Source organism: Colossoma macropomum, unplaced genomic scaffold, assembly GCF_904425465.1.
Source record: "Colossoma macropomum unplaced genomic scaffold, Colossoma_macropomum, whole genome shotgun sequence".
NCBI lineage: Eukaryota > Metazoa > Chordata > Actinopteri > Characiformes > Serrasalmidae > Colossoma > Colossoma macropomum.
In genome coordinates, this window is record NW_023495997.1 from 147,173 (window position 1) to 174,389 (window position 27,217).

The window sequence follows — 27,217 nt, forward strand, 5'->3', positions numbered from 1 at the left end:
GACCCACAGTCTTCTGGAGCAGTGAAACCGACCTGACAAACTTCTCCATATCAGGAAAAAAATCTTTCACATTAACCTGTTTTCCGTAGGTCTCATCTAAAAAACTGTTAACTTCATCCAAAGTATAAACTGACTGATCCACCTGTGAAGCTCCCTGAGAACTGACTTCTAAACCACTACAGGGCCACTCTTGGGAAGCCCCAAGTTCACCAGGGTTCTCCTGCAAACAAGCACCCCCTTCATCAGAAAAGGATTCATCCAGCCTCAATTCAACATCATTCAAACCAGCAGCACTGGTCTCAGCTGTCCTCTCATTCAGATCACTCATTTCTATGTTGCCTTTCAACTGTATGACACACTCGTACTGGGCACTGCATTGTCCACACTCTGGTTCTCTTGCTCAGACACTGCAGGCAGCTCTATCAAAGCTTCAGCATGGCCCACCTGAGAAGGCCCGACGGCCTCCCCCTGACCAACATTTGCACTCACAGCAGCACCTACCTCAGACCTAACATTAACATTTCCCTCTTCTTGCCTCCTGTGCGGACATGCAAACTGTTTATGACCAATATCACCACATTCAAAGCAGCGCAGACTGCCTGAACTAGCATAGACCATATAGGCCCGCCCGTCATGTTTTACACGGAAGGAAACATCAAGTGTGTGATCAGGAGAGTCTAAAAACATGTAAACCTGCCTCCTAAAAGACGTAACATGCTTAAGTGAAGGATTTTTACAGCCAAGCGAAACCATCTTAAATGAGCTAGCAATCTTACCAAATCGTAAAAGCTCACGTTCCAGCACCTCATTCTGTATAAACGGCGGTACATTTGAAACAGTGATCTTTGTGGAGGGAGCCAACAGTGGCGTGACCTGCACAAACATTTCATTTATAACTATGCCACTTTCAATTAGCCGGCTAACAAGGTGGGTTTCTCTAAGAAAGACCACCACTGCTTTATTCATACGAGATGCAGACATAATGTGTTCAGTACCAACCTGCTCTCCTACAGCAAGGAGAACATCTTCCACCATTACACTATCTTCAGGCACACACCTGAAGCCATGGCGGAGGGACAAAGATGGTGTCTCTTCAAGAGACACCATCCCTGCCACAACTCACACACCACAACGACAAACCAGCACAAAGTACTCACCAAATCATGCGATTTAGAAGAAGAAAAAAGTGAAAAAGTAGCAGTCACTCTCACCAAGAGTCTCACCCCACACCACTCTCAGTCAAACTCCCAGCATGCAACAGGAGAGAGAGAGAGAGAGAAACAACACAAACAGCACTGAGAAATGGAAACAATACAAACAGCACAGAGAGATAAACAAAACAAACAGTACAGACAGAAAGATAAACAACAAAAACAGCAGAGAGAGAGATAAACAACATAAACAGCACAGAGAGATAAACAACACAAACAGCACAGAGAGATAGACAACACAAAGAGCACAGGGAGAAAGGTAAACAACACAAACAGCACAGAGAGAGATAAACAACACAAACAACACAGAGAGAGATAAACAAAACAAACAGCACAGAGACAGATAAACAATACAAACAGCGAAGAGAAAGATAAACAACAAAACCAGCACAGAGAGAGATAACCAACACAAAAAATAAAGAGGGAGATAACACAAACAGGAAAGAGAGAGAGATAAACAACAAAAACAGCAGAGAGAAAGAGAGAGAAACAACACAAACTGCACTAAGAAATGTAAACAATACAAACAGCACAGAGAGAGAGATAAAAAAAAGCACAGAGAGAGATTAACAACACAAACAGCATTGAGAAAGATAAACAACACAAGCAGTGCAGACAGAGATAAACACAAACAGTGCAGAGAGAGAGAGATAAACAACACATAAAGCACAGAGAAAGAGAGAGAAACAACACAAACTGCACTAAGAAATGTAAACAATACAAACAGCACAGAGAGAGAGATAAAAAAAAGCACAGAGAGAGATTAACAACACAAATAGCATTGAGAAAGATAAACAAGATAAACAGCACAGAGAGAGAGATAAACAACACAAACAGTAAAAAGAGAGAGTTAAACAACAAAAACAACACAGAGACAGGTAAACAAGACAAACAGTACAGACAGAGAGGGATAACACCAACGGCAAAGAGAGAGAGAGATAAGCAACAAAGAGAGAGAGAGAGATAAACAAGACAAATGGTGCAGAGAGAGAGAGACGAACAAGAAAAACAGCCCAGAGACATAACAACACAAACAGTACAGAGAGAGATAAACAACACAAACAGCGAAGAGAAAGATAAACACAAACAGGACAGAGAGAGATAAACAACACAAAAAGCACAGAGAGAGATAAACAACACAAACAGCACAGAGAGAGAGATAAACAACACAAACAGCACAGAGAGAGAGATAAACAACACAAACAGCACAGAGAGAGATAAACAACACAAACAGCATAGAGAAAGATAAACAAGACAAACAGCACAGAGAGGGATAAACAACACAAACAGCACAGAGAGAGAGATAAACACAAACAGCACAGAGAGAGATAAACAACACAAACAGCACAGAGAGAGATAAACACAAACAGCACAAAGAGAGATAAACAAAACAAACAGCACAGAGAGAGATAACCAACACAAAAAGTAAAGAGGGAGATAAACAACACAAACAGTGCAGAGAGAGATAAACAACAAAAACAGTGCAGAGAGAGAGAGATAAACAACACAAAAAGCACAGAGAGAGAGAGAGAGAAACAACACAAACTGCACTGAGAAATGTAAACAACACAAACAGCACAGAGAGAGAGATAAACAACACAAACAGCACAGAGAGATAAATAACACAAACAGCCCAGAGAGAGAGAGATAAACAAGACAAACAGCCCAGACAAAGATTAACAACACAAACAGCCCAGAGAGTGAGAGATAAACACAAATAATGCAGAGAGAGAGAGACGAACAAGAAAAACAGCCCAGAGACATAACAACACAAACAGTACAGAGAGAGATAAACAACACAAACAGCGAAGAGAAAGATAAACACAAACAGGACAGAGAGAGATAAACAACACAAAAAGGAAAGCGGGAGATAAACAACACAAACAGGAAAGAGAGAGAGAAAGAAACAACACAAACAGCAGATAGAGAAAGATAAACAACACAAACAGCACAGAGAGAGATAAACCAAGCAAACAGCACAGAGAGATGAACAAGACCAATGGCACAGAGAGAGGGATAAATAACACAAACAGGACAGAGAGAGATGAACATCACAAACGGCACAGAGAGAGATAAACAACAAAAACAGCAGAGAGAGATAAACAACACAAACAAGACAGAGAGAGATAAACAACACAAACAGGACAGACAGAGATGAACATCACAAACAGCACAGAGAGGGATAAACAACACCGATGGAACAGAGTGAGATAAACAACACAAACGGCAAAGAGAGAGAGATAAACAAGATGGCACAGACAGAGAGATGAACAACAAAAATGGCACATAGAGACATAAACAACACAAACAACACAGATAGAGAGATAAACAACACAAATAGCACAGAGAGAGAGATAAACAAGACAAACAGCACAGAGAGAGATAAATAAGACAAACAGCCCAGACAAACAACACAAACAGCACAGAGAGAGATAAACAACACAAACAACACAGAGATAAACAACACAAACAACACAGATAGAGAGATAAACAACACAAATAGCACAGAGAGAGAGATAAACAAGACAAACAGCACAGAGAGAGATAAACAACACAAACAGCCCAGACAAACAACACAAACAGCACAGAGAGAGATAAACAACACAAACAACACAGAGATGAACAACACAAACTGCACAGAGATATACAATACAAACAGCACAGAGAGAGAGAGATAAACAACACAAACTGCACAGAGAGATATACAATACAAACAGCACAGAGAGAGAGATAAACAACACAAACAGCACAGAGAGAGAGAGAGATAAAAACCAAAAACAGTGCAGAGAGAGATTAACAACACAAACAGCACTGAGAAATGTAAACAATACAAACAGCACAGAGATAAACAACACAAACAGTACAGAGAGAGAGATAAACAACAAAAACAGCACAGAGAGAGATAAACAACAAAAACAGCACAGAGAGAGATAAACAACACAAACAGAACAGAGAGAGATAAACAATACAAAGAGCGAAGAGAAAGATAAACAACAAAACCAGCACAGAGAGAGATAACCAACACAAAAAGTAAAGAGGGAGATAACACAAACAGGAAAGAGAGAGAGATAAACAACAAAAACAGCAGAGAGAAAGATAAACACAAACAGTGCAGAGAGAGATAAATACAAACAGTGCAGAGAGAGAGAGATAAACAACACAAAAAGCACAGAGAGAGAGATAAACAAGACAAACAGCACAGAGAGAGATAAACAAGACAAACAGCCCAGACAAATAACACAAACAGCACAGAGAGAGATAAACAACACAAACAACACAGAGAGATAAACAACACAAATAGCACAGAGAGAGAGATAAACAAGACAAACAGCACAGAGAGAGATAAACAAGACAAACAGCCCAGACAAACAACACAAACAGCACAGAGAGAGATAAACAACACAAACAGTGCAGAGAGAGATAAACAACACAAACAGCACAGAGAGAGATAAACAACACAAACAGCACAGAGAGAGATAAACAACACAAACAGCCCAGAGAGAGAGAGAGATAAACAACACAAACAGCACAGAGATAAACAACACAAACTGCACAGAGAGAGATATACAATACAAACAGCACAGAGAGAGAGAAACACAAACAGCACAAAGAGAGATAAACAAAACAAACAGCACAGAGAGAGATAACCAACACAAAAAGTAAAGAGGGAGATAAACAACAAAAACAGCAGAGAGAGAGATAAACAACACAAACAGTGCAGAGAGAGATAAACAACACAAACAATGGAGAGAGAGAGAGATAAACAACACAAAAAGCACAGAGAGAGAGAGAGAAACAACACAAACTGCACTGACAAATGTAAACAACACAAACAGCACAGAGAGAGAGATAAACAACACAAACAGCACAGAGAGATAAACAACACAAACAGCCCAGAGAGAGAGATAAACAAGACAAACAGCCCAGACAAAGATTAACAACACAAACAGCCCAGAGAGTGAGAGATAAACACAAATAATGCAGAGAGAGAGAGACGAACAAGAAAAACAACCCAGAGACATAACAACACAAACAGTACAGAGAGAGATAAACAACACAAACAGCGAAGAGAAAGATGAACACAAACAGCACAGAGAGAGATAAACAACACAAACAGCGAAGAGAAAGATGAACACAAACAGCACAGAGAGAGATAAACAACACAAAAAGTAAAGAGGGAGATAAACAACACAAACAGGAAAGAGAGAGAGAAAGAAACAACACAAACAGCAGATAGAGAGAGATAAAGCAAACAGCACAGAGAGATGAACAAGACCAATGGCACAGAGAGAGGGATAAACAACACAAACAGCACAGAGAAAAAGATAAACAATACAAACAGCACAGAGAAAGAAAAACAACAAAAACAGAAGAGAGAGAGATAAAAAACACAAACAGGACAGAGAGAGATGAACATCACAAACAGGACAGACAGAGATGAACATCACAAACAGCACAGAGAGGGATAAACAACACCGATGGAACAGAGTGAGAAAAACAACACAAACGGCAAAGAGAGAGAGATAAACAAGATGGCACAGACAGAGAGATGAACAACAAAAATGGCACAGAGAGAGATAAACAACACAAACGGCATTGAGAAATGTAAACAATACAAACAACACAGAGAGAGATAAACAACACAAACAGCACAGAGAGAGATAAACAACACAAACAACACAGATAGAGAGATAAACAACACAAATAGCACAGAGAGAGAGATAAACAAGACAAACAGCACAGAGAGAGATAAACAAGACAAACAGCCCAGACAAACAACACAAACAGCACAGAGAGAGATAAACAACACAAACAACACAGAGAGATAAACAACACAAATAGCACAGAGAGAGAGATAAACAAGACAAACAGCACAGAGAGAGATAAACAAGACAAACAGCCTATACAAACAACACAAACAGCACAGAGAGAGATAAACAACACAAACAACACCGAGATAAACAACACAAACAACACAGATAGAGAGAAAAACAACAGAAATAGCACAGAGAGAGAGATAAACAAGACAAACAGCACAGAGAGAGATAAACAAGACAAACAGCCCAGACAAACAACACAAACAGCACAGAGAGAGATAAACAACACAAACAACACAGATAGAGAGATAAACAACACAAATAGCACAGACAGAGAGATAAACAAGACAAACAGCACAGAGAGAGATAAACAAGACAAACAGCCCAGACAAACAACACAAACAGCACAGAGAGAGATAAACAACACAAACAACACAGAGATGAACAACACAAACTGCACAAAGATATACAATACAAACAGCACAGAGAGAGAGAGATAAACAACACAAACTGCACAGAGAGATATACAATACAAACAGCACAGAGAGAGAGATAAACAACACAAACTGCACAGAGAGAGAGAGAGAGATAAAAACCAAAAACAATGCAGAGAGAGATTAACAACACAAACAGCACTGAGAAATGTAAACAATACAAACAGCACAGAGATAAACAACACAAACAGTACAGAGAGAGAGATAAACAACACAAACAGCACAGAGAGAGATAAACAACACAAACAGCACAGAGAGAGATAAACAACACAAACAGCACAGAGAAATGAACAACACAAACAGCACAGAGAGAGATAAACAAAACAATCAGCACAGAGACAGATAAACAATACAAAGAGCGAAGAGAAAGATAAACAACAAAACCAGCACAGAGAGAGATAACCAACACAAAAAGTAAAGAGGGAGATAACACAAACAGGAAAGAGAGAGAGATAAACAACAAAAACAGCAGAGAGAAAGATAAACACAAACAGTGCAGAGAGAGATAAACACAAACAGTGCAGAGAGAGAGAGATAAACAACACAAAAAGCACAGAGAGAGAGAGATAAACAACACAAACTGCACTGAGAAATGTTAACATTAAAAACAGCACAGAGAGAGAGAGATAAAAAAAAAGCACAGAGAGAGAGATAAACAACACAAACAGGAAAGAGAGAGAGATAAACATCAAAAATGACAGAGAGATAAACAACACAAACAGCACAGAAAGATAGATAAACATCAAAAATGACAGAGAGATAAACAACACAAACAGCACAGAGAGATAAACAACACAAACAGTAAAAAGAGAGAGTTAAACAACAAAAACAACACAGAGACAGGTAAACAAGACAAACAGTACAGACAGAGAGAGATAACACAAACAGCCCAGAGAGAGAGAGAAACAAGACAAACAGCACAGACAGAGATAAACACCAACGGCAAAGAGAGAGAGAGATAAACAACACAGAGAGAGATAAACAAGACAAATGGTGCAGAGAGAGAGAGACGAACAAGAAAAACAGCCCAGAGACATAACAACACAAACAGTACAGAGAGAGATAAACAACACAAACAGCGAAGAGAAAGATAAACACAAACAGGACAAAGAGAGATAAACAACACAAAAAGTAAAGAGGGAGATAAACAACACAAACAGGAAAGAGAGAGAGATAAACACCAAAAACAGCACAGAGAGATAAACACAAACAGCACAGAGAGAGAGATAAACAACACAAACAGCACTGAGAAAGATAAGCAACACAAATGGCATAGAGAGAGGGATAAACAACACAAACAGCACAGAGAAAGATAAACAACAAAAACAGAAGAGAGAGAGATAAAAAACACAAACAGCACTGAGAAAGGTAAATAAGACAAACAGGACAGAGAGAGATGAACAATACAAACAGCACAGAAAAAGATAAACAACAAAAACAGCAGAGAGAGAGAGATAAAAAACATAAACAGCACTGAGCAAGGTAAACAAGACAAACAGGACAGACAGAGATGAACATCACAAACAGCACAGAGAGGGATAAACAACACCGATGTAACAGAGTGAGATAAACAACACAAACGGCAAAGAGAGAGAGATAAACAAGATGGCACAGACAGAGAGATGAACAACAAAAATGGCACAGAGAGACATAAACAAGACAAACGGCACTGAGAAATGTAAACAATACAAACAACACATAGAGATAAACAACACAAAGGCACAGAGAGAGATAAACAACACAAACAACACAGATAGAGAGAAAAACAACACAAATAGAATATAGAGAGAGATAAACAAGACAAACAGCCCAGAGAGAGAGAGATAAACAAGACAAACAGCCCAGAGAGAGAGAGATAAACAAGACAAACAGCCCAGAGAGAGAGAGATAAGCAACACAAACAGCACAGAGATAAACAACACAAACAGCACAGAGAGAGATAAACAACACAAACAGCACAGAGATAGATAAACAACACAAACAGCACAGAGAGAGATAAACAACACAAACAGCACAGAGAGAAAGATAAACAACAAAAACAGCACAAAGAGAGATAAACAACACAAACAGCACAGAGAGACATAAACAACACAAACAGCCCAGAGAGAGAGAGATAAACAACACAAACAGCACAGAGAGAGAAAGATAAACAACACAAACTGCACAGAGAGAGATAAACAACACAAACAGCACAGAGAGAGAGATAAACAACACAAACAGCACAGAGAGAGATAAACAACACAAACAACACAGAGAGAGAGATAAACAACACAAACAGCACAGAGAGAGATAAACAACACAAACAGCACAGAGAGAAAGATAAACAACAAAAACAGCACAAAGAGAGATAAACAATACAAACAGCACAGAGAGAAACAATACAAAGAGCGAAGAGAAAGATGAACACAAACAGCACAGAGAGAGATAAACAACACAAAAAGTAAAGAGGGAGATAAACAACACAAACAGGAAAGAGAGAGAGATAAACAACAAACAGTGCAGAGAGAGATAAACAACACAAACAATGGAGAGAGAGAGAGAGAGATAAACAACACAAACTGCACTGAGAAATGTAAACAATACAAACAGCACAGAGAGATAAACAACACAAACAGTAAAAAGAGAGAGTTAAACAACAAAAACAACACAGACAGGTAAACAAGACAAACAGCCCAGACAGAGAGAGATAAACAAGAAAAACAGCACAGACAGAGATAAACAACACAAACGGCATAGAGAGAGAGATATAAACAACACAGTCAGCGCAGAGAGAGAGATAAACAAGACAAATAGTGCAGAGAGAGAGAGACGAACAAGAAAAACAGCCCAGAGACATAACAACACAAACAGTACAGAGAGAGATAAACAACACAAACAGCGAAGAGAAAGATGAACACAAACAGCAAAGAGAGAGATAAACAACACAAAAGTAAAGAGGGAGATAAACAACACAAACAGGAAAGAGAGAGAGAAAGAAACAACACAACCAGCAGATAGAGAGAGATAAACAACACAAACAGCACAGAGAGAGATAAACAAAAGAAACAACACAGAGAGATGAACAAGACAAACTGCACAGAGAGAAGGGATAAACACAAACAGCACAGAGAAAGATAAACAACAAAAACAGGACAGAGAGAGATAAACAATACAAACAGCACAGAGAGAGAGATAAACAAGACAAACAGCACAGAGAGAGATAAACAAGACAAGCAGCCCAGACAAACAACACAAACAGCACAGAGAGAGATAAACAACACAAACAACACAGAGATAAACAACACAAACAACACAGATAGAGAGATAAACAAGACAAATAGCACCGAGAGAGAGATAAACAAGACAAACAGCACAGAGAGAGATAAACAAGACAAACAGCCCAGACAAACAACACAAACAGCACAGAGAGAGATAAACAACACAAACAACACAGAGATGAACAACACAAACTGCACAGAGATATACAATACAAACAGCACAGAGAGAGAGAGATAAACAACACAAACTGCACAGAGAGATATACAATACAAACAGCACAGAGAGAGAGATAAACAACACAAACTGCACAGAGAGAGAGAGAGAGATAAAAACCAAAAACAGTGCAGAGAGAGATTAACAACACAAACAGCCCTGAGAAATGTAAACAATACAAACAGCACAGAGATAAACAACACAAACAGTACAGAGAGAGAGATAAACAACAAAAACAGCACAGAGAGAGATAAACAACAAAAACAGCACAGAGAGAGATAAACAACAAAAACAGCACAGAGAGAGATAAACAACACAAACAGCACAGAGAGAGATAAACAACACAAACAGCACAGAGAGAGATAAACAAAACAATCAGCACAGAGACAGATAAACAATACAAAGAGCGAAGAGAAAGATAAACAACAAAACCAGCACAGAGAGAGATAACCAACACAAAAAGTAAAGAGGGAGATAACACAACAGGAAAGAGAGAGAGATAAACAACAAAAATAGCAGAGAGAAAGATAAACACAAACAGCACAGAGAGAGATAAACAACACAAAAAGCACAGAGAGAGAGATAAACAAGACAAACAGCACAGAGAGAGATAAACAAGACAAACAGCCCAGACAAACAACACAAACAGCACAGAGAGAGATAAACAACACAAACAGTGCAGAGAGAGATAAACAACACAAACTGCACTGAGAAATGTAAACAATACAAACAGCACAGACGGAGATAAACAACACAAACAGCACAGAACGAGAAATAAAGAACACAAACAACACAGAGAGAGATGAACAACACAAACAGCACTGAGAAAGTTAAACAAAAACAACACAGAGACAGGTAAACAACACAAACAGCACAGAGAGAGATAAACAACACAAAAAGTAAAGAGGGAGATAAACAACACAAACAGGAAAGAGAGAGAGATAAACAACAAACAGTGCAGAGAGAGATAAACAACACAAACAATGGAGAGAGAGAGAGAGAGAGATAAACAACACAAACTGCACTGAGAAATGTAAACAATACAAACAGCACAGAGAGATAAACAACACAAACAGTAAAAAGAGAGAGTTAAACAACAAAAACAACACAGACAGGTAAACAAGACAAACAGTACAGACAGAGAGAGATAAACAAGAAAAACAGCACAGACAGAGATAAACAACACAAACGGCATAGAGAGAGAGATATAAACAACACAGTCAGCGCAGAGAGAGAGATAAACAAGACAAATAGTGCAGAGAGAGAGAGACGAACAAGAAAAACAGCCCAGAGACATAACAACACAAACAGTACAGAGAGAGATAAACAACACAAACAGCGAAGAGAAAGATGAACACAAACAGCAAAGAGAGAGATAAACAACACAAAAGTAAAGAGGGAGATAAACAACACAAACAGGAAAGAGAGAGAGAAAGAAACAACACAACCAGCAGATAGAGAGAGATAAACAACACAAACAGCACAGAGAGAGATAAACAAAAGAAACAACACAGAGAGATGAACAAGACAAACTGCACAGAGAGAAGGGATAAACACAAACAGCACAGAGAAAGATAAACAACAAAAACAGGACAGAGAGAGATAAACAATACAAACAGCACAGAGAGAGAGATAAACAAGACAAACAGCACAGAGAGAGATAAACAAGACAAGCAGCCCAGACAAACAACACAAACAGCACAGAGAGAGATAAACAACACAAACAACACAGAGATAAACAACACAAACAACACAGATAGAGAGATAAACAAGACAAATAGCACAGAGAGAGAGATAAACAAGACAAACAGCACAGAGAGAGATAAACAAGACAAACAGCCCAGACAAACAACACAAACAGCACAGAGAGAGATAAACAACACAAACAACACAGAGATGAACAACACAAACTGCACAGAGATATACAATACAAACAGCACAGAGAGAGAGAGATAAACAACACAAACTGCACAGAGAGATATACAATACAAACAGCACAGAGAGAGAGATAAACAACACAAACTGCACAGAGAGAGAGAGAGAAAAAAACCAAAAACAGTGCAGAGAGAGATTAACAACACAAACAGCCCTGAGAAATGTAAACAATACAAACAGCACAGAGATAAACAACACAAACAGTACAGAGAGAGAGATAAACAACAAAAACAGCACAGAGAGAGATAAACAACAAAAACAGCACAGAGAGAGATAAACAACACAAACAGCACAGAGAGAGATAAACAACACAAACAGCACAGAGAGAGATAAACAAAACAATCAGCACAGAGACAGATAAACAATACAAAGAGCGAAGAGAAAGATAAACAACAAAACCAGCACAGAGAGAGATAACCAACACAAAAAGTAAAGAGGGAGATAACACAAACAGGAAAGAGAGAGAGATAAACAACAAAAATAGCAGAGAGAAAGATAAACACAAACAGCACAGAGAGAGATAAACAACACAAAAAGCACAGAGAGAGAGATAAACAAGACAAACAGCACAGAGAGAGATAAACAAGACAAACAGCCCAGACAAACAACACAAACAGCACAGAGAGAGATAAACAACACAAACAACACAGAGAGATAAACAACACAAATAGCACAGAGAGAGAGATAAACAAGACAAACAGCACAGAGAGAGATAAACAAGACAAACAGCCCAGACAAACAACACAAACAGCACAGAGAGAGATAAACAACACAAACAGTGCAGAGAGAGATAAACAACACAAACTGCACTGAGAAATGTAAACAATACAAACAGCACAGACGGAGATAAACAACACAAACAGCACATAACGAGAAATAAAGAACACAAACAACACAGAGAGAGATGAACAACACAAACAGCACTGAGAAAGTTAAACAAAAACAACACAGAGACAGGTAAACAACACAAACAGCACAGAGAGAGAGATAAACAACACAAACTGCACAGAAAGAGATAAACAATACAAACTCTCTCTGTGCAGTTTGTATTGTACATCTCTTTCTGTGCAGATATACAATACAAACAGCACAGAGAGAGATATACAATACAAACAGTACAGAGAGAGATAAACAACACAAACAGCACTGAGAAATGTAAACAATACAAACAGCACAGAGAGAGATAAACAACACAAAGGCACAGAGAGAGATAAACAACACAAACAACACAGATAGAGAGATATAAACACAAATAGAATATAGAGAGAGATAAACAACACAAACAGCACAGAGAGAGAGAGATAAACAACACAAACAGCACAGAGAGAGATAAACAACACAAACAGCACAGAGAGAGATAAACAAGACAAACAGCCCAGAGAGAGAGAGATAAACAAGACAAACAGCCCAGAGAGATAGAGAGATAAACAACACAAACAGCACAGAGATAAACAACACAAACAGCACAGAGAGAGATAAACAACACAAACAGCACAGAGAGAGATAAACAACACAAACAGCACAGAGAGAGATAAACAACACAAACAGCCCAGAGAGAGAGAGAGAGATAAACAACACAAACAGCACAGAGATAAACAACACAAACTGCACAGAGAGAGATATACAATACAAACAGCACAGAGAGAGAGAAACACAAACAGCACAAAGAGAGATAAACAAAACAAACAGCACAGAGAGAGATAACCAACACAAAAAGTAAAGAGGGAGATAAACAACAAAAACAGCAGAGAGAGAGATAAACAACACAAACAGTGCAGAGAGAGATAAACAACACAAACAATGGAGAGAGAGAGAGATAAACAACACAAAAAGCACAGAGAGAGAGAGAGAAACAACACAAACTGCACTGAGAAATGTAAACAACACCAACAGCACAGAGAGAGAGATAAACAACACAAACAGCACAGAGAGATAAACAACACAAACAGCCCAGAGAGAGAGATAAACAAGACAAACAGCCCAGACAAAGATTAACAACACAAACAGCCCAGAGAGTGAGAGATAAACACAAATAATGCAGAGAGAGAGAGACGAACAAGAAAAATAACCCAGAGACATAACAACACAAACAGTACAGAGTGAGATAAACAACACAAACAGCGAAGAGAAAGATGAACACAAACAGCACAGAGAGAGATAAACAACACAAACAGCGAAGAGAAAGATGAACACAAACAGCACAGAGAGAGATAAACAACACAAAAAGTAAAGAGGGAGATAAACAACACAAACAGGAAAGAGAGAGAGAAAGAAACAACACAAAGAGCAGATAGAGAGAGATAAACAACACAAACAGCACAGAGAGAGATAAACAAAAGAAACAGCACAGAGAGATGAACAAGACCAATTGCACAGAGAGAGGGATAAACAACACAAACAGCACAGAGAAAAAGATAAACAATACAAACAGCACAGAGAAAGAAAAACAACAAAAACAGAAGAGAGAGAGATAAAAAACACAAACAGGACAGAGAGAGATGAACATCACAAACGGCACAGAGAGAGATAAACAACAAAAACAGCAGAGAGAGATAAACAACACAAACAGGACAGAGAGAGATAAACAACACAAACAGCACAGACAGAGATGAACATCACAAACAGCACAGAGAGGGATGAACAACACCGATGGAACAGAGTGAGATAAACAACACAAACGGCAAAGAGAGAGAGATAAACAAGATGGCACAGACAGAGAGATGAACAACAAAAATGGCACAGAGAGACATAAACAAGACAAACGGCATTGAGAAATGTAAACAATACAAACAACACCGAGAGAGATAAACAACACAAACAGCACAGAGAGAGATAAACAACACAAACAACACAGATAGAGAGATAAACAACACAAATAGCACAGAGAGAGAGATAAACAAGACAAACAGCACAGAGAGAGATAAACAAGACAAACAGCCCAGACAAACAACACAAACAGCACAGAGAGAGATAAACAACACAAACAACACAGAGAGATAAACAACACAAATAGCACAGAGAGAGAGATAAACAAGACAAACAGCACAGAGAGAGATAAACAAGACAAACAGCCCAGACAAACAACACAAACAGCACAGAGAGAGATAAACAACACAAACAACACAGAGATAAACAACACAAACAACACAGATAGAGAGATAAACAACACAAATAGCACAGAGAGAGAGATAAACAAGACAAACAGCACAGAGAGAGATAAACAAGACAAACAGCACAGACAAACAACACAAACAGCACAGAGAGAGATAAACAACACAAACAACACAGATAGAGAGATAAACAACACAAATAGCACAGACAGAGAGATAAACAAGACAAACAGCACAGAGAGAGATAAACAAGACAAACAGCCCAGACAAACAACACAAACAGCACAGAGAGAGAGATAAACAACACAAACAACACAGAGATGAACAACACAAACTGCACAAAGATATACAATACAAACAGCACAGAGAGAGAGAGATAAACAACACAAACTGCACAGAGAGATATACAATACAAACAGCACAGAGAGAGAGATAAACAACACAAACTGCACAGAGAGAGAGAGAGAGATAAAAACCAAAAACAATGCAGAGAGAGATTAACAACACAAACAGCACTGAGAAATGTAAACAATACAAACAGCACAGAGATAAACAACACAAACAGTACAGAGAGAGAGATAAACAACAAAAACAGCACAGAGAGAGATAAACAACACAAACAGCACAGAGAGAGATAAACAACACAAACAGCACAGAGAGAGATAAACAACACAAACAGCACAGAGAAATGAACAACACAAACAGCACAGAGAGAGATAAACAAAACAATCAGCACAGAGACAGATAAACAATACAAAGAGCGAAGAGAAAGATAAACAACAAAACCAGCACAGAGAGAGATAACCAACACAAAAAGTAAAGAGGGAGATAACACAAACAGGAAAGAGAGAGAGATAAACAACAAAAACAGCAGAGAGAAAGATAAACACAAACAGTGCAGAGAGAGATAAACACAAACAGTGCAGAGAGAGAGAGATAAACAACACAAAAAGCACAGAGAGAGAGAGATAAACAACACAAACTGCACTGAGAAATGTAAACAATAAAAACAGCACAGAGAGAGAGATAAAAAAAAGCACAGAGAGAGAGATAAACAACACAAACAGCACAGAAAGATAGATAAACATCAAAAATGACAGAGAGATAAACAACACAAACAGCACAGAGAGATAAACAACACAAACAGTAAAAAGAGAGAGTTAAACAACAAAAACAACACAGAGACAGGTAAACAAGACAAACAGTACAGACAGAGAGAGATAACACAAACAGCCCAGAGAGAGAGAGAAACAAGCCAAACAGCACTGACAGAGATAAACACCAACGGCAAAGAGAGAGAGAGATAAACAACACAGAGAGAGATAAACAAGACAAATGGTGCAGAGAGAGAGAGACGAACAAGAAAAACAGCCCAGAGACATAACAACACAAACAGTACAGAGAGAGATAAACAACACAAACAGCGAAGAGAAAGATAAACACAAACAGGACAGAGAGAGATAAACAACACAAAAAGTAAAGAGGGAGATAAACAACACAAACAGGAAAGAGAGAGAGATAAACACCAAAAACAGCACAGAGAGATAAACACAAACAGCACAGAGAGAGAGATAAACAACACAAACAGCACTGAGAAAGATAAGCAACAAAAATGGCATAGAGAGAGGGATAAACAACACAAACAGCACAGAGAAAGATAAACAACAAAAACAGAAGAGAGAGAGATAAAAAACACAAACAGCACTGAGAAAGGTAAATAAGACAAACAGGACAGAGAGAGATGAACAATACAAACAGCACAGAAAAAGATAAACAACAAAAACAGCAGAGAGAGAGAGATAAAAAACATAAACAGCACTGAGACAGGTAAACAAGACAAACAGGACAGACAGAGATGAACATCACAAACAGCACAGAGAGGGATAAACAACACCGATGTAACAGAGTGAGATAAACAACACAAACGGCAAAGAGAGAGAGATAAACAAGATGGCACAGACAGAGAGATGAACAATAAAAATGGCACAGAGAGAGATAAACAAGACAAACGGCACTGAGAAATGTAAACAATACAAACAACACATAGAGATAAACAACACAAAGGCACAGAGAGAGATAAACAACACAAACAACACAGATAGAGAGAAAAACAACAAAAATAGAATATAGAGAGAGATAAACAAGACAAACAGCCCAGAGAGAGAGAGATGAACAAGACAAACAGCCCAGAGAGAGAGAGATAAACAACACAAACAGCACAGACATAAACAACACAAACAGCACAGAGAGAGATAAACAACACAAACAGCACAGAGAGAGATAAACAACACAAACAGCACAAAGAGAAAGATAAACAACAAAAACAGCACAAAGAGAGATAAACAAAACAAACAGCACAGAGAGAGATAAACAACACAAACTGCACAGAGAGAGATAAACAACACAAACTGCACAGAGAGAAAGATAAACAACACAAACTGCACAGAGAGAGATAAACAACAAAAACAGCACAGAGAGAGAGATAAACAACACAAACAGCACAGAGAGAGATAAACAACACAAACAACACAGAGAGAGAGATAAACAACACAAACAGCACAGAGAGAGATAAACAACACAAACAGCACAGAGAGAAAGATAAACAACAAAAACAGCACAAAGAGAGATAAACAATACAAACAGCACAGAGAGAGAAACAATACAAAGAGCGAAGAGAAAGATGAACACAAACAGCACAGAGAGAGATAAACAACACAAAAAGTAAAGAGGGAGATAAACAACACAAACAGGAAAGAGAGAGAGATAAACAACAAACAGTGCAGAGAGAGATAAACAACACAAACAATGGAGAGAGAGCGAGAGAGATAAACAACACAAACTGCACTGAGAAATGTAAACAATACAAACAGCACAGAGAGAGAGATAAACAACACAAACAGCACAGAGAGATAAACAACACAAACAGTAAAAAGAGAGAGTTAAACAACAAAAACAACACAGACAGGTAAACAAGACAAACAGTACAGACAGAGAGAGATAAACAAGAAAAACAGCACAGACAGAGATAAACAACACAAACGGCATAGAGAGAGAGATATAAACAACACAATCAGCGCAGAGAGAGAGATAAACAAGACAAATAGTGCAGAGAGAGAGAGACGAACAAGAAAAACAGCCCAGAGACATAACAACACAAACAGTACAGAGAGAGATAAACAACACAAACAGCGAAGAGAAAGATGAACACAAACAGCAAAGAGAGAGATAAACAACACAAAAGTAAAGAGGGAGATAAACAACACAAACAGGAAAGAGAGAGAGAAAGAAACAACACAACCAGCAGATAGAGAGAGATAAACAACACAAACAGCACAGAGAGAGATAAACAAAAGAAACAACACAGAGAGATGAACAAGACCAATGGCACAGAGAGAGGGATAAACACAAACAGCACAGAGAAAGATAAACAACAAAAACAGGACAGAGAGAGATAAACAATACAAACAGCACAGAAAAAGATAAACAACAAAAACAGCAGAGAGAGAGATAAACAACACAAACAGCACAAAGAGAGAGAGAGATAAACAACACAAACAGGACAGACAGACATGAACATCACAAACAGCACAGAGAGGGATAAACAACACTGATGGAACAGAGTGAGATAAAGAACACAAATGGCAAAGAGAGAGAGATAAACAAGATGGCACAGACAGAGAGATGAACAACAAAAATGGCACAGAGAGACATAAACAAGACAAACGGCATGAGAAATGTAAACAGTACAAACACAGAGAGATAAACAACACAAAGGCACAGAGAGAGATAAACAACACAAACAACACAGATAGAGAGATAATCAACACAAATAGCACAGAGAGAGAGATAAACAAGACAAACAGCACAGAGAGAGATAAACAAGACAAACAGCACAGAGAGAGATAAACACAAACAGTGCAGAGAGAGAGATAAACAACACAAAAAGCACAGAGAGAGATAAACAACACAAACAGTGCAGAGAGAGAGATAAACAACACAAAAAGCACAGAGAGGGATAAACAACACAAATAACACAGAGAGATGAACAACACAAACAGTAAAAAGAGAGAGTTAAACAACAAAAACAGCACAGAGACAGGTAAACAAGACAAACAGTACAGACAGTGAGAGATAAACAAGACAAACAGCACCCAAAGAGATAAATAACACAAACAGCACAGAGAGAGAGATAAACAACACAAACAGCACACAGAGATAAATAACACAACCAGCACAGAGAGAGAGAGATAAACAAGACAAACAGCCCAGAGAGAGAGAGATAAACAAGACAAACAGCCCAGACAAAGATAAACAACACAAACAGCACTGAGAAATGTAACAATACAAACAGCATAAAGAGAGATACACAACACAAACAGCACAGAGAGAGATAAACAACACAAACAGTGCAGAGAGAGAGAGATAAACAACACAAACTGCACAGAGAGAAAGATAAACAACACAAACTGCACAGAGAGAGATAAACAACACAAACAGCACAGAGAGAGAGATAAACAACACAAACAGCACAGAGAGAGAGATAAACAACACAAACAGCACAGAGAGAGATAAACAACACAAACAACACAGAGAGAGAGATAAACAACACAAACAGCACAGAGAGAGATAAACAACACAAACAGCACAGAGAGAAAGATAAACAACAAAAACAGCACAAAGAGAGATAAACAATACAAACAGCACAGAGAGAGAAACAATACAAAGAGCGAAGAGAAAGATGAACACAAACAGCACAGAGAGAGATAAACAACACAAAAAGTAAAGAGGGAGATAAACAACACAAACAGGAAAGAGAGAGAGAAAGAAACAACACAACCAGCAGATAGAGAGAGATAAACAACACAAACAGCACAGAGAGACATAAACAAAAGAAACAACACAGAGAGATGAACAAGACCAATGGCACAGAGAGAGGGATAAACACAAACAGCACAGAGAAAGATAAACAACAAAAACAGGACAGAGAGAGATAAACAATACAAACAGCACAGAAAAAGATAAACAACAAAAACAGCAGAGAGAGAGATAAACAACACAAACAGCACAAAGAGAGAGAGAGATAAACAACACAAACAGGACAGACAGACATGAACATCACAAACAGCACAGAGAGGGATAAACAACACTGATGGAACAGAGTGAGATAAAGAACACAAATGGCAAAGAGAGAGAGATAAACAAGATGGCACAGACAGAGAGATGAACAACAAAAATGGCACAGAGAGACATAAACAAGACAAACGGCATTGAGAAATGTAAACAGTACAAACACAGAGAGATAAACAACACAAAGGCACAGAGAGAGATAAACAACACAAACAACACAGATAGAGAGATAATCAACACAAATAGCACAGAGAGAGAGATAAACAAGACAAACAGCACAGAGAGAGATAAACAAGACAAACAGCACAGAGAGAGATAAACACAAACAGTGCAGAGAGAGAGATAAACAACACAAAAAGCACAGAGAGAGATAAACACACAAACAGTGCAGAGAGAGAGATAAACAACACAAAAAGCACAGAGAGGGATAAACAACACAAATAACACAGAGAGATGAACAACACAAACAGTAAAAAGAGAGAGTTAAACAACAAAAACAGCACAGAGACAGGTAAACAAGACAAACAGTACAGACAGTGAGAGATAAACAACACAAACAGCACCCAAAGAGATAAATAACACAAACAGCACAGAGAGAGAGATAAACAACACAAACAGCACACAGAGATAATAACACAACCAGCACAGAGAGAGAGAGATAAACAAGACAAACAGCCCAGAGAGAGAGAGATAAACAAGACAAACAGCCCAGACAAAGATAAACAACACAAACAGCACTGAGAAATGTAAACAATACAAACAGCATAAAGAGAGATACACAACACAAACAGCACAGAGAGAGATAAACAACACAAACAGTGCAGAGAGAGAGATAAACAACACAAACTGCACAGAGAGAAAGATAAACAACACAAACTGCACAGAGAGAGATAAACAACACAAACAGCACAGAGAGAGAGATAAACAACACAAACAGCACAGAGAGAGAGATAAACAACACAAACAGCACAGAGAGAGATAAACAACACAAACAACACAGAGAGAGAGATAAACAACACAAACAGCACAGAGAGAGATAAACAACACAAACAGCACAGAGAGAAAGATAAACAACAAAAACAGCACAAAGAGAGATAAACAATACAAACAGCACAGAGAGAGAAACAATACAAAGAGCGAAGAGAAAGATGAACACAAACAGCACAGAGAGAGATAAACAACACAAAAGTAAAGAGGGAGATAAACAACACAAACAGGAAAGAGAGAGAGATAAACAACAAACAGTGCAGAGAGAGATAAACAACACAAACAATGGAGAGAGAGCGAGAGAGATAAACAACACAAACTGCACTGAGAAATGTAAACAATACAAACAGCACAGAGAGAGAGATAAACAACACAAACAGCACAGAGAGATAAACAACACAAACAGTAAAAGAGAGAGTTAAACAACAAAAACAACACAGACAGGTAAACAAGACAAACAGTACAGACAGAGAGAGATAAACAAGAAAAACAGCACAGACAGAGATAAACAACACAAACGGCATAGAGAGAGAGATATAAACAACACAATCAGCGCAGAGAGAGAGATAAACAAGACAAATAGTGCAGAGAGAGAGAGACGAACAAGAAAAACAGCCCAGAGACATAACAACACAAACAGTACAGAGAGAGATAAACAACACAAACAGCGAAGAGAAAGATGAACACAAACAGCAAAGAGAGAGATAAACAACACAAAAGTAAAGAGGGAGATAAACAACACAAACAGGAAAGAGAGAGAGAAAGAAACAACACAACCAGCAGATAGAGAGAGATAAACAACACAAACAGCACAGAGAGAGATAAACAAAAGAAACAACACAGAGAGATGAACAAGACCAATGGCACAGAGAGAGGGATAAACACAAACAGCACAGAGAAAGATAAACAACAAAACAGACAGAGAGAGATAAACAATACAAACAGCACAGAAAAAGATAAACAACAAAAACAGCAGAGAGAGAGATAAACAACACAAACAGCACAAAGAGAGAGAGAGATAAACAACACAAACAGGACAGACAGACATGAACATCACAAACAGCACAGAGAGGGATAAACAACACTGATGAACAGAGTGAGATAAACACACAAATGGCAAAGAGAGAGAGATAAACAAGACGCACAGACAGAGAGATGAACAACACAAAATGGCACAGAGAGACATAAACAAGACAAACGGCATTGAGAAATGTAAACAGTACAAACACAGAGAGATAAACACACAGCACAGAGAGAGATAAAACAGACAAACAGCCAGAGAGAGAGATAAACAAACAAACAGCACAGAGAGAGAGATAACAAGACAAACAGCCATGAGAGAGAGATAAACAGACAAACAGCCAGAAAAGATAAACAACCAAACAGCAGTGCACAGCAGAGAGATACAAACAAACACGAGAAAACAACACAAACAGTGCAGAGAGAGATAAACAACAAACGCACTGAGAAATGTAAACAATACAAACAGCACAGACAGAGATAAACACACAACAGCACAGAACGAGAAATAAAGAACACAAACAACACAGAGAGAGATGAACAACACAAACAGCACTGAGAAATTTAAACAAAAACAACACAGAGACAGGTAAACAACACAAACAGCACAGAGAGAGAGATAAACAACACAAACTGCACAGAAAGAGATATACAATACAAACTCTCTCTGTGCAGTTTGTATTGTACATCTCTTTCTGTGCAGATATACAATACAACAGCACAGAGAGAGATACACATACAACAGCACAGAGAGAGATAAACAACACAAACTGCACAGAGAGAGATATACAATACAAACAGTACAGAGAGAGATAAACAACACAAATAGCACTGAGAAATGTAAACAATACAAACAGCACAGAGAGAGATAAACAACACAAAGGCACAGAGAGAGATAAACAACACAAACAACACAGATAGAGAGATAAACAACACAAATAGAATATAGAGAGAGATAAACAACACAAACAGCACACAGAGATAAATAACACAACCAGCACAGAGAGAGATAAACAACACAAACAGCACAGAGAGAGATAAACAACACAAACAGCACAGAGAGAGATAAACAAGACAAACAGCCCAGAGAGAGAGAGATAAACAACACAAACAGCACAGAGATAAACAACACAAACAGCACAGAGAGAGATAAACAACACAAACAGCACAGAGAGAGATAAACAACACAAACAGCACAGAGAGAGATAAACAACACAAACAGCCCAGAGAGAGAGATAAACAAAACAAACAGCACAGAGAGAGATAAACAACACAAACAGCCCAGAGAGAGAGAGATAAACAACACAAACTGCACAGAGAGAGATAAACAACACAAACAGCACAGAGAGAGAGATAAACAACACAAACAGCACAGAGAGAGATAAACAACACAAACAGCACAGAGAGAGATAAACAACACAAACAGCACAGAGAGAAAGATAAACAACAAAAACAGCACAAAGAGAGATAAACAAAACAAACAGCACAGAGAGAGATAAACAACACAAACAGCCCAGAGAGAGAGAGATAAACAACACAAACTGCACAGAGAGAAAGATAAACAACACAAACTGCACAGAGAGAGATAAACAACACAAACAGCACAGAGAGAGAGATAAACAACACAAACAGCACAGAGAGAGATAAACAACACAAACAGCACAGAGAGAGATAAACAACACAAACAGCACAGAGAGAAAGATAAACAACACAAACAGCACAGAGAGAAAGATAAACAACAAAAACAGCACAAAGAGAGATAAACAATACAAACAGCACAGAGAGAGAAACAATACAAAGAGCGAAGAGAAAGATGAACACAAACAGCACAGAGAGAGATAAACAACACAAAAACTAAAGAGGGAGATAAACAACACAAACAGGAAAGAGAGAGAGATAAACAACAAACAGTGCAGAGAGAGATAAACAACACAAACAATGGAGAGAGAGAGAGAGAGATAAACAACACAAACTGCACTGAGAAATGTAAACAATACAAACAGCACAGAGAGAGAGATTAACAACACAAACAGCACAGAGAGATGAACAACACAAACAGTAAAAAGAGAGAGTTAAACAACAAAAACAGCACAGAGACAGGTAAACAAGACAAACAGTACAGACAGAGAGAGATAAACAAGAAAAACAGCACCCAAAGAGATAAATAACACAAACAGCACAGAGAGAGAGATAAACAACACAAACAGCACAGAGAGATGAACAACACAAACAGTAAAAAGAGAGAGTTAAACAACAAAAACAGCACAGAGACAGGTAAACAAGACAAACAGTACAGACAGTGAGAGATAAACAACACAAACAGCACCCAAAGAGATAAATAACACAAACAGCACAGAGAGAGAGATAAACAACACAAACAGCACACAGAGATAAATAACACAACCAGCACAGAGAGAGAGAGATAAACAAGACAAACAGCCCAGAGAGAGAGAGATAAACAATACAAACAGCACAGAGAGAGAGATAAACAAGACAAACAGCCCAGAGAGAGAGAGATAAACAAGACAAACAGCCCAGACAAAGATAAACAACACAAACAGCACTGAGAAATGTAAACAATACAAACAGCATAAAGAGAGATACACAACACAAACAGCACAGAGAGAGATAAACAACACAAACAGTGCAGAGAGAGATAAACAACACAAACTGCACTGAGAAATGTAAACAATACAAACAGCACAGACAGAGATAAACAACACAAACAGCACAGAACGAGAAATAAAGAACACAAACAACACAGAGAGAGATGAACAACACAAACAGCACTGAGAAATTTAAACAAAAACAACACAGAGACAGGTAAACAACACAAACAGCACAGAGAGAGAGATAAACAACACAAACTGCACAGAAAGAGATATACAATACAAACTCTCTCTGTGCAGTTTGTATTGTACATCTCTTTCTGTGCAGATATACAATACAAACAGCACAGAGAGAGATATACAATACAAACAGCACAGAGAGAGAGATAAACAACACAAACTGCACAGAGAGAGATATACAATACAAACAGTACAGAGAGAGATAAACAACACAAACAGCACTGAGATATGTAAACAATACAAACAGCACAGAGAGATAAACAACACAAACAGTACAGAGAGAGATAAACAACATAAATAGCACAGAGATAAACAACACAAACAGCAGAGAGAGAGAGAGAGATAAAAAACAAAAACAGTGCAGTGAGATAAACAACACAAACAGCACAGACAGAGATAAATGACACAAACAGCACAGAGAGAGAGATACAACAAAAACAGCACAGAGAGAGATAAACAACACAAGCAGCACTGAGTTTGAGATAAACAATACGAACAGCACTGAGATAAATAGCAGAAACAGTAAAAAAAAAGGTAAACAACAAAAACAGCAGAGAGACAGGTAAACAAGACAAACAGCACAGAGAGAGCGATAAACAACACAAACAGCACAGAGTGAGATAAACAACACAAACAGCACAGAGTGAGATAAACAACACAAACTGCACAGAGAGAGATAAACAACACAAACATCACAGATCATCGTACTATTTTTCTCATATACATATGGTGTACATAAGGCAATTCATTTCCTTAGTGTCAAATCCTCATACTGATGTATTGCACTGACCAAAGACAGAACGCTGTTGCATCTTTTGCAACAGATAAACATGCAAATACATAAATAATGATAAACACTATTATAATAAGTAATATTTTATTCTAACTGTTCACTTACAGATTGGATGATCTGAAGGGTTGGTTCTCTTGGGTCTCTTCATTGTGGAAAGAAGCGGAAACAGAAGAATCATCAGAAGATGAGGAAGCACATCTCATGACTGCAGAGGTTCACACTGAAGTGGATCAGGATGAACAAATAACAGAGTAGCGTTCAGAAGATCAGAGTAAAATTGATCATGATGACCAGAAAACGGAGCAGAGCTCAGACGGTCCAAGTAAAACGGATCAGAACGATCAGAAACCGGAGCAGAGCTCAGACGGTCCGAGTAAAACGGATCGGAACGACCAAAAAACGGGGCAGAGCTCAGACGGTCCGAGTAAAAGGGATCGGAACGACCAAAAAACGGGGCAGAGCTCAGACGGTCCGAGTAAAACGGATCGGAACGACCAAAAAACGGGGAAGAGCTCAGGCGGTCCGAGTAAAACGGATCGGAACGACCAAAAAACGGAGCAGAGCTCAGACGGTCCAAGTAAAACGGATCGGAACGACCAAAAAAAGGAGCAGAGCTCAGACGGTCCGAGTAAAACGGATCGGAACGACCAAAAAAAGGAGCAGAGCTCAGACGGTCCGAGTAAAACGGATCGGAACGACCAAGAAACGGGGCAGAGCTCAGACGGTCCGAGTAAAAGGGATCGGAACGACCAAAAAAAGGAGCAGAGCTCAGATGGTCCGAGTAAAAGGGATCGGAACGACCAAAAAACGGGGCAGATCTCAGACGGTCCGAGTAAAAGGGATCGGAACGGCCAGAAACCGGAGCAGAGCTCTGACGGTCCAATTAAAACGGATCGGAACGACCAAAAAACGGAGCAGAGCTCAGACGGTCCGATTAAAACGGATCGGAATGACCAAAAAACGGAGCAGAGCTCAGATGATCCGAGTAAAAGGGATCAGGATGACCAGAAAACGGAGCAGAGCTCAGACGGTCTGAGTAACACAGATTGAGTTCAGACAGTCAGGATAAAGAGGATCCCTTTTTTTCAGACTGTATTTTAACTCTGAAATCAGATGACCATCACTGTGACCATGATACCCGACATATGGGCATTAAAAGGTCTATCCCAAAGAAAGGAAACTGTTCTATCAGCCCTTTAGTGCAGTGGTGAATAGTTAAGAAGGATAAGATTTTGAGTTCATTCAAATTCAGAGTTTTAATTATATAGAGCAACCACAATTGTTTCAGAACAACTTCACAGTTAGGATAAAATAAATAAGATTAAACAGAGGCACCCTGATCAGGCAGAGCAGAGACCTGTAAGATACACTAAAGACAATCATTAAAGTGTATCAAGCATTAT

The 27,217-nt window shown here is 38.5% G+C and overlaps 1 protein-coding gene across 7 annotated transcripts in view; it reads left to right on the forward strand.

The window, feature by feature from the left end:
* LOC118803910 overlaps window positions 1-26,516 on the forward strand; it is a 100,096-nt gene extending 73,580 nt beyond the window's left edge. For all 7 annotated transcript variants that reach the window (XM_036564444.1, XM_036564446.1, XM_036564447.1 and 4 more), the window contains one exon: window positions 25,922-26,516. In XM_036564444.1, the coding sequence (XP_036420337.1) occupies window positions 25,922-26,069 (148 nt within the window). In that variant the 3' untranslated portion in view covers window positions 26,070-26,516. The remainder of the gene's footprint in view (window positions 1-25,921) is intronic.
* The last annotated feature ends 701 nt before the right edge of the window (window positions 26,517-27,217 follow it).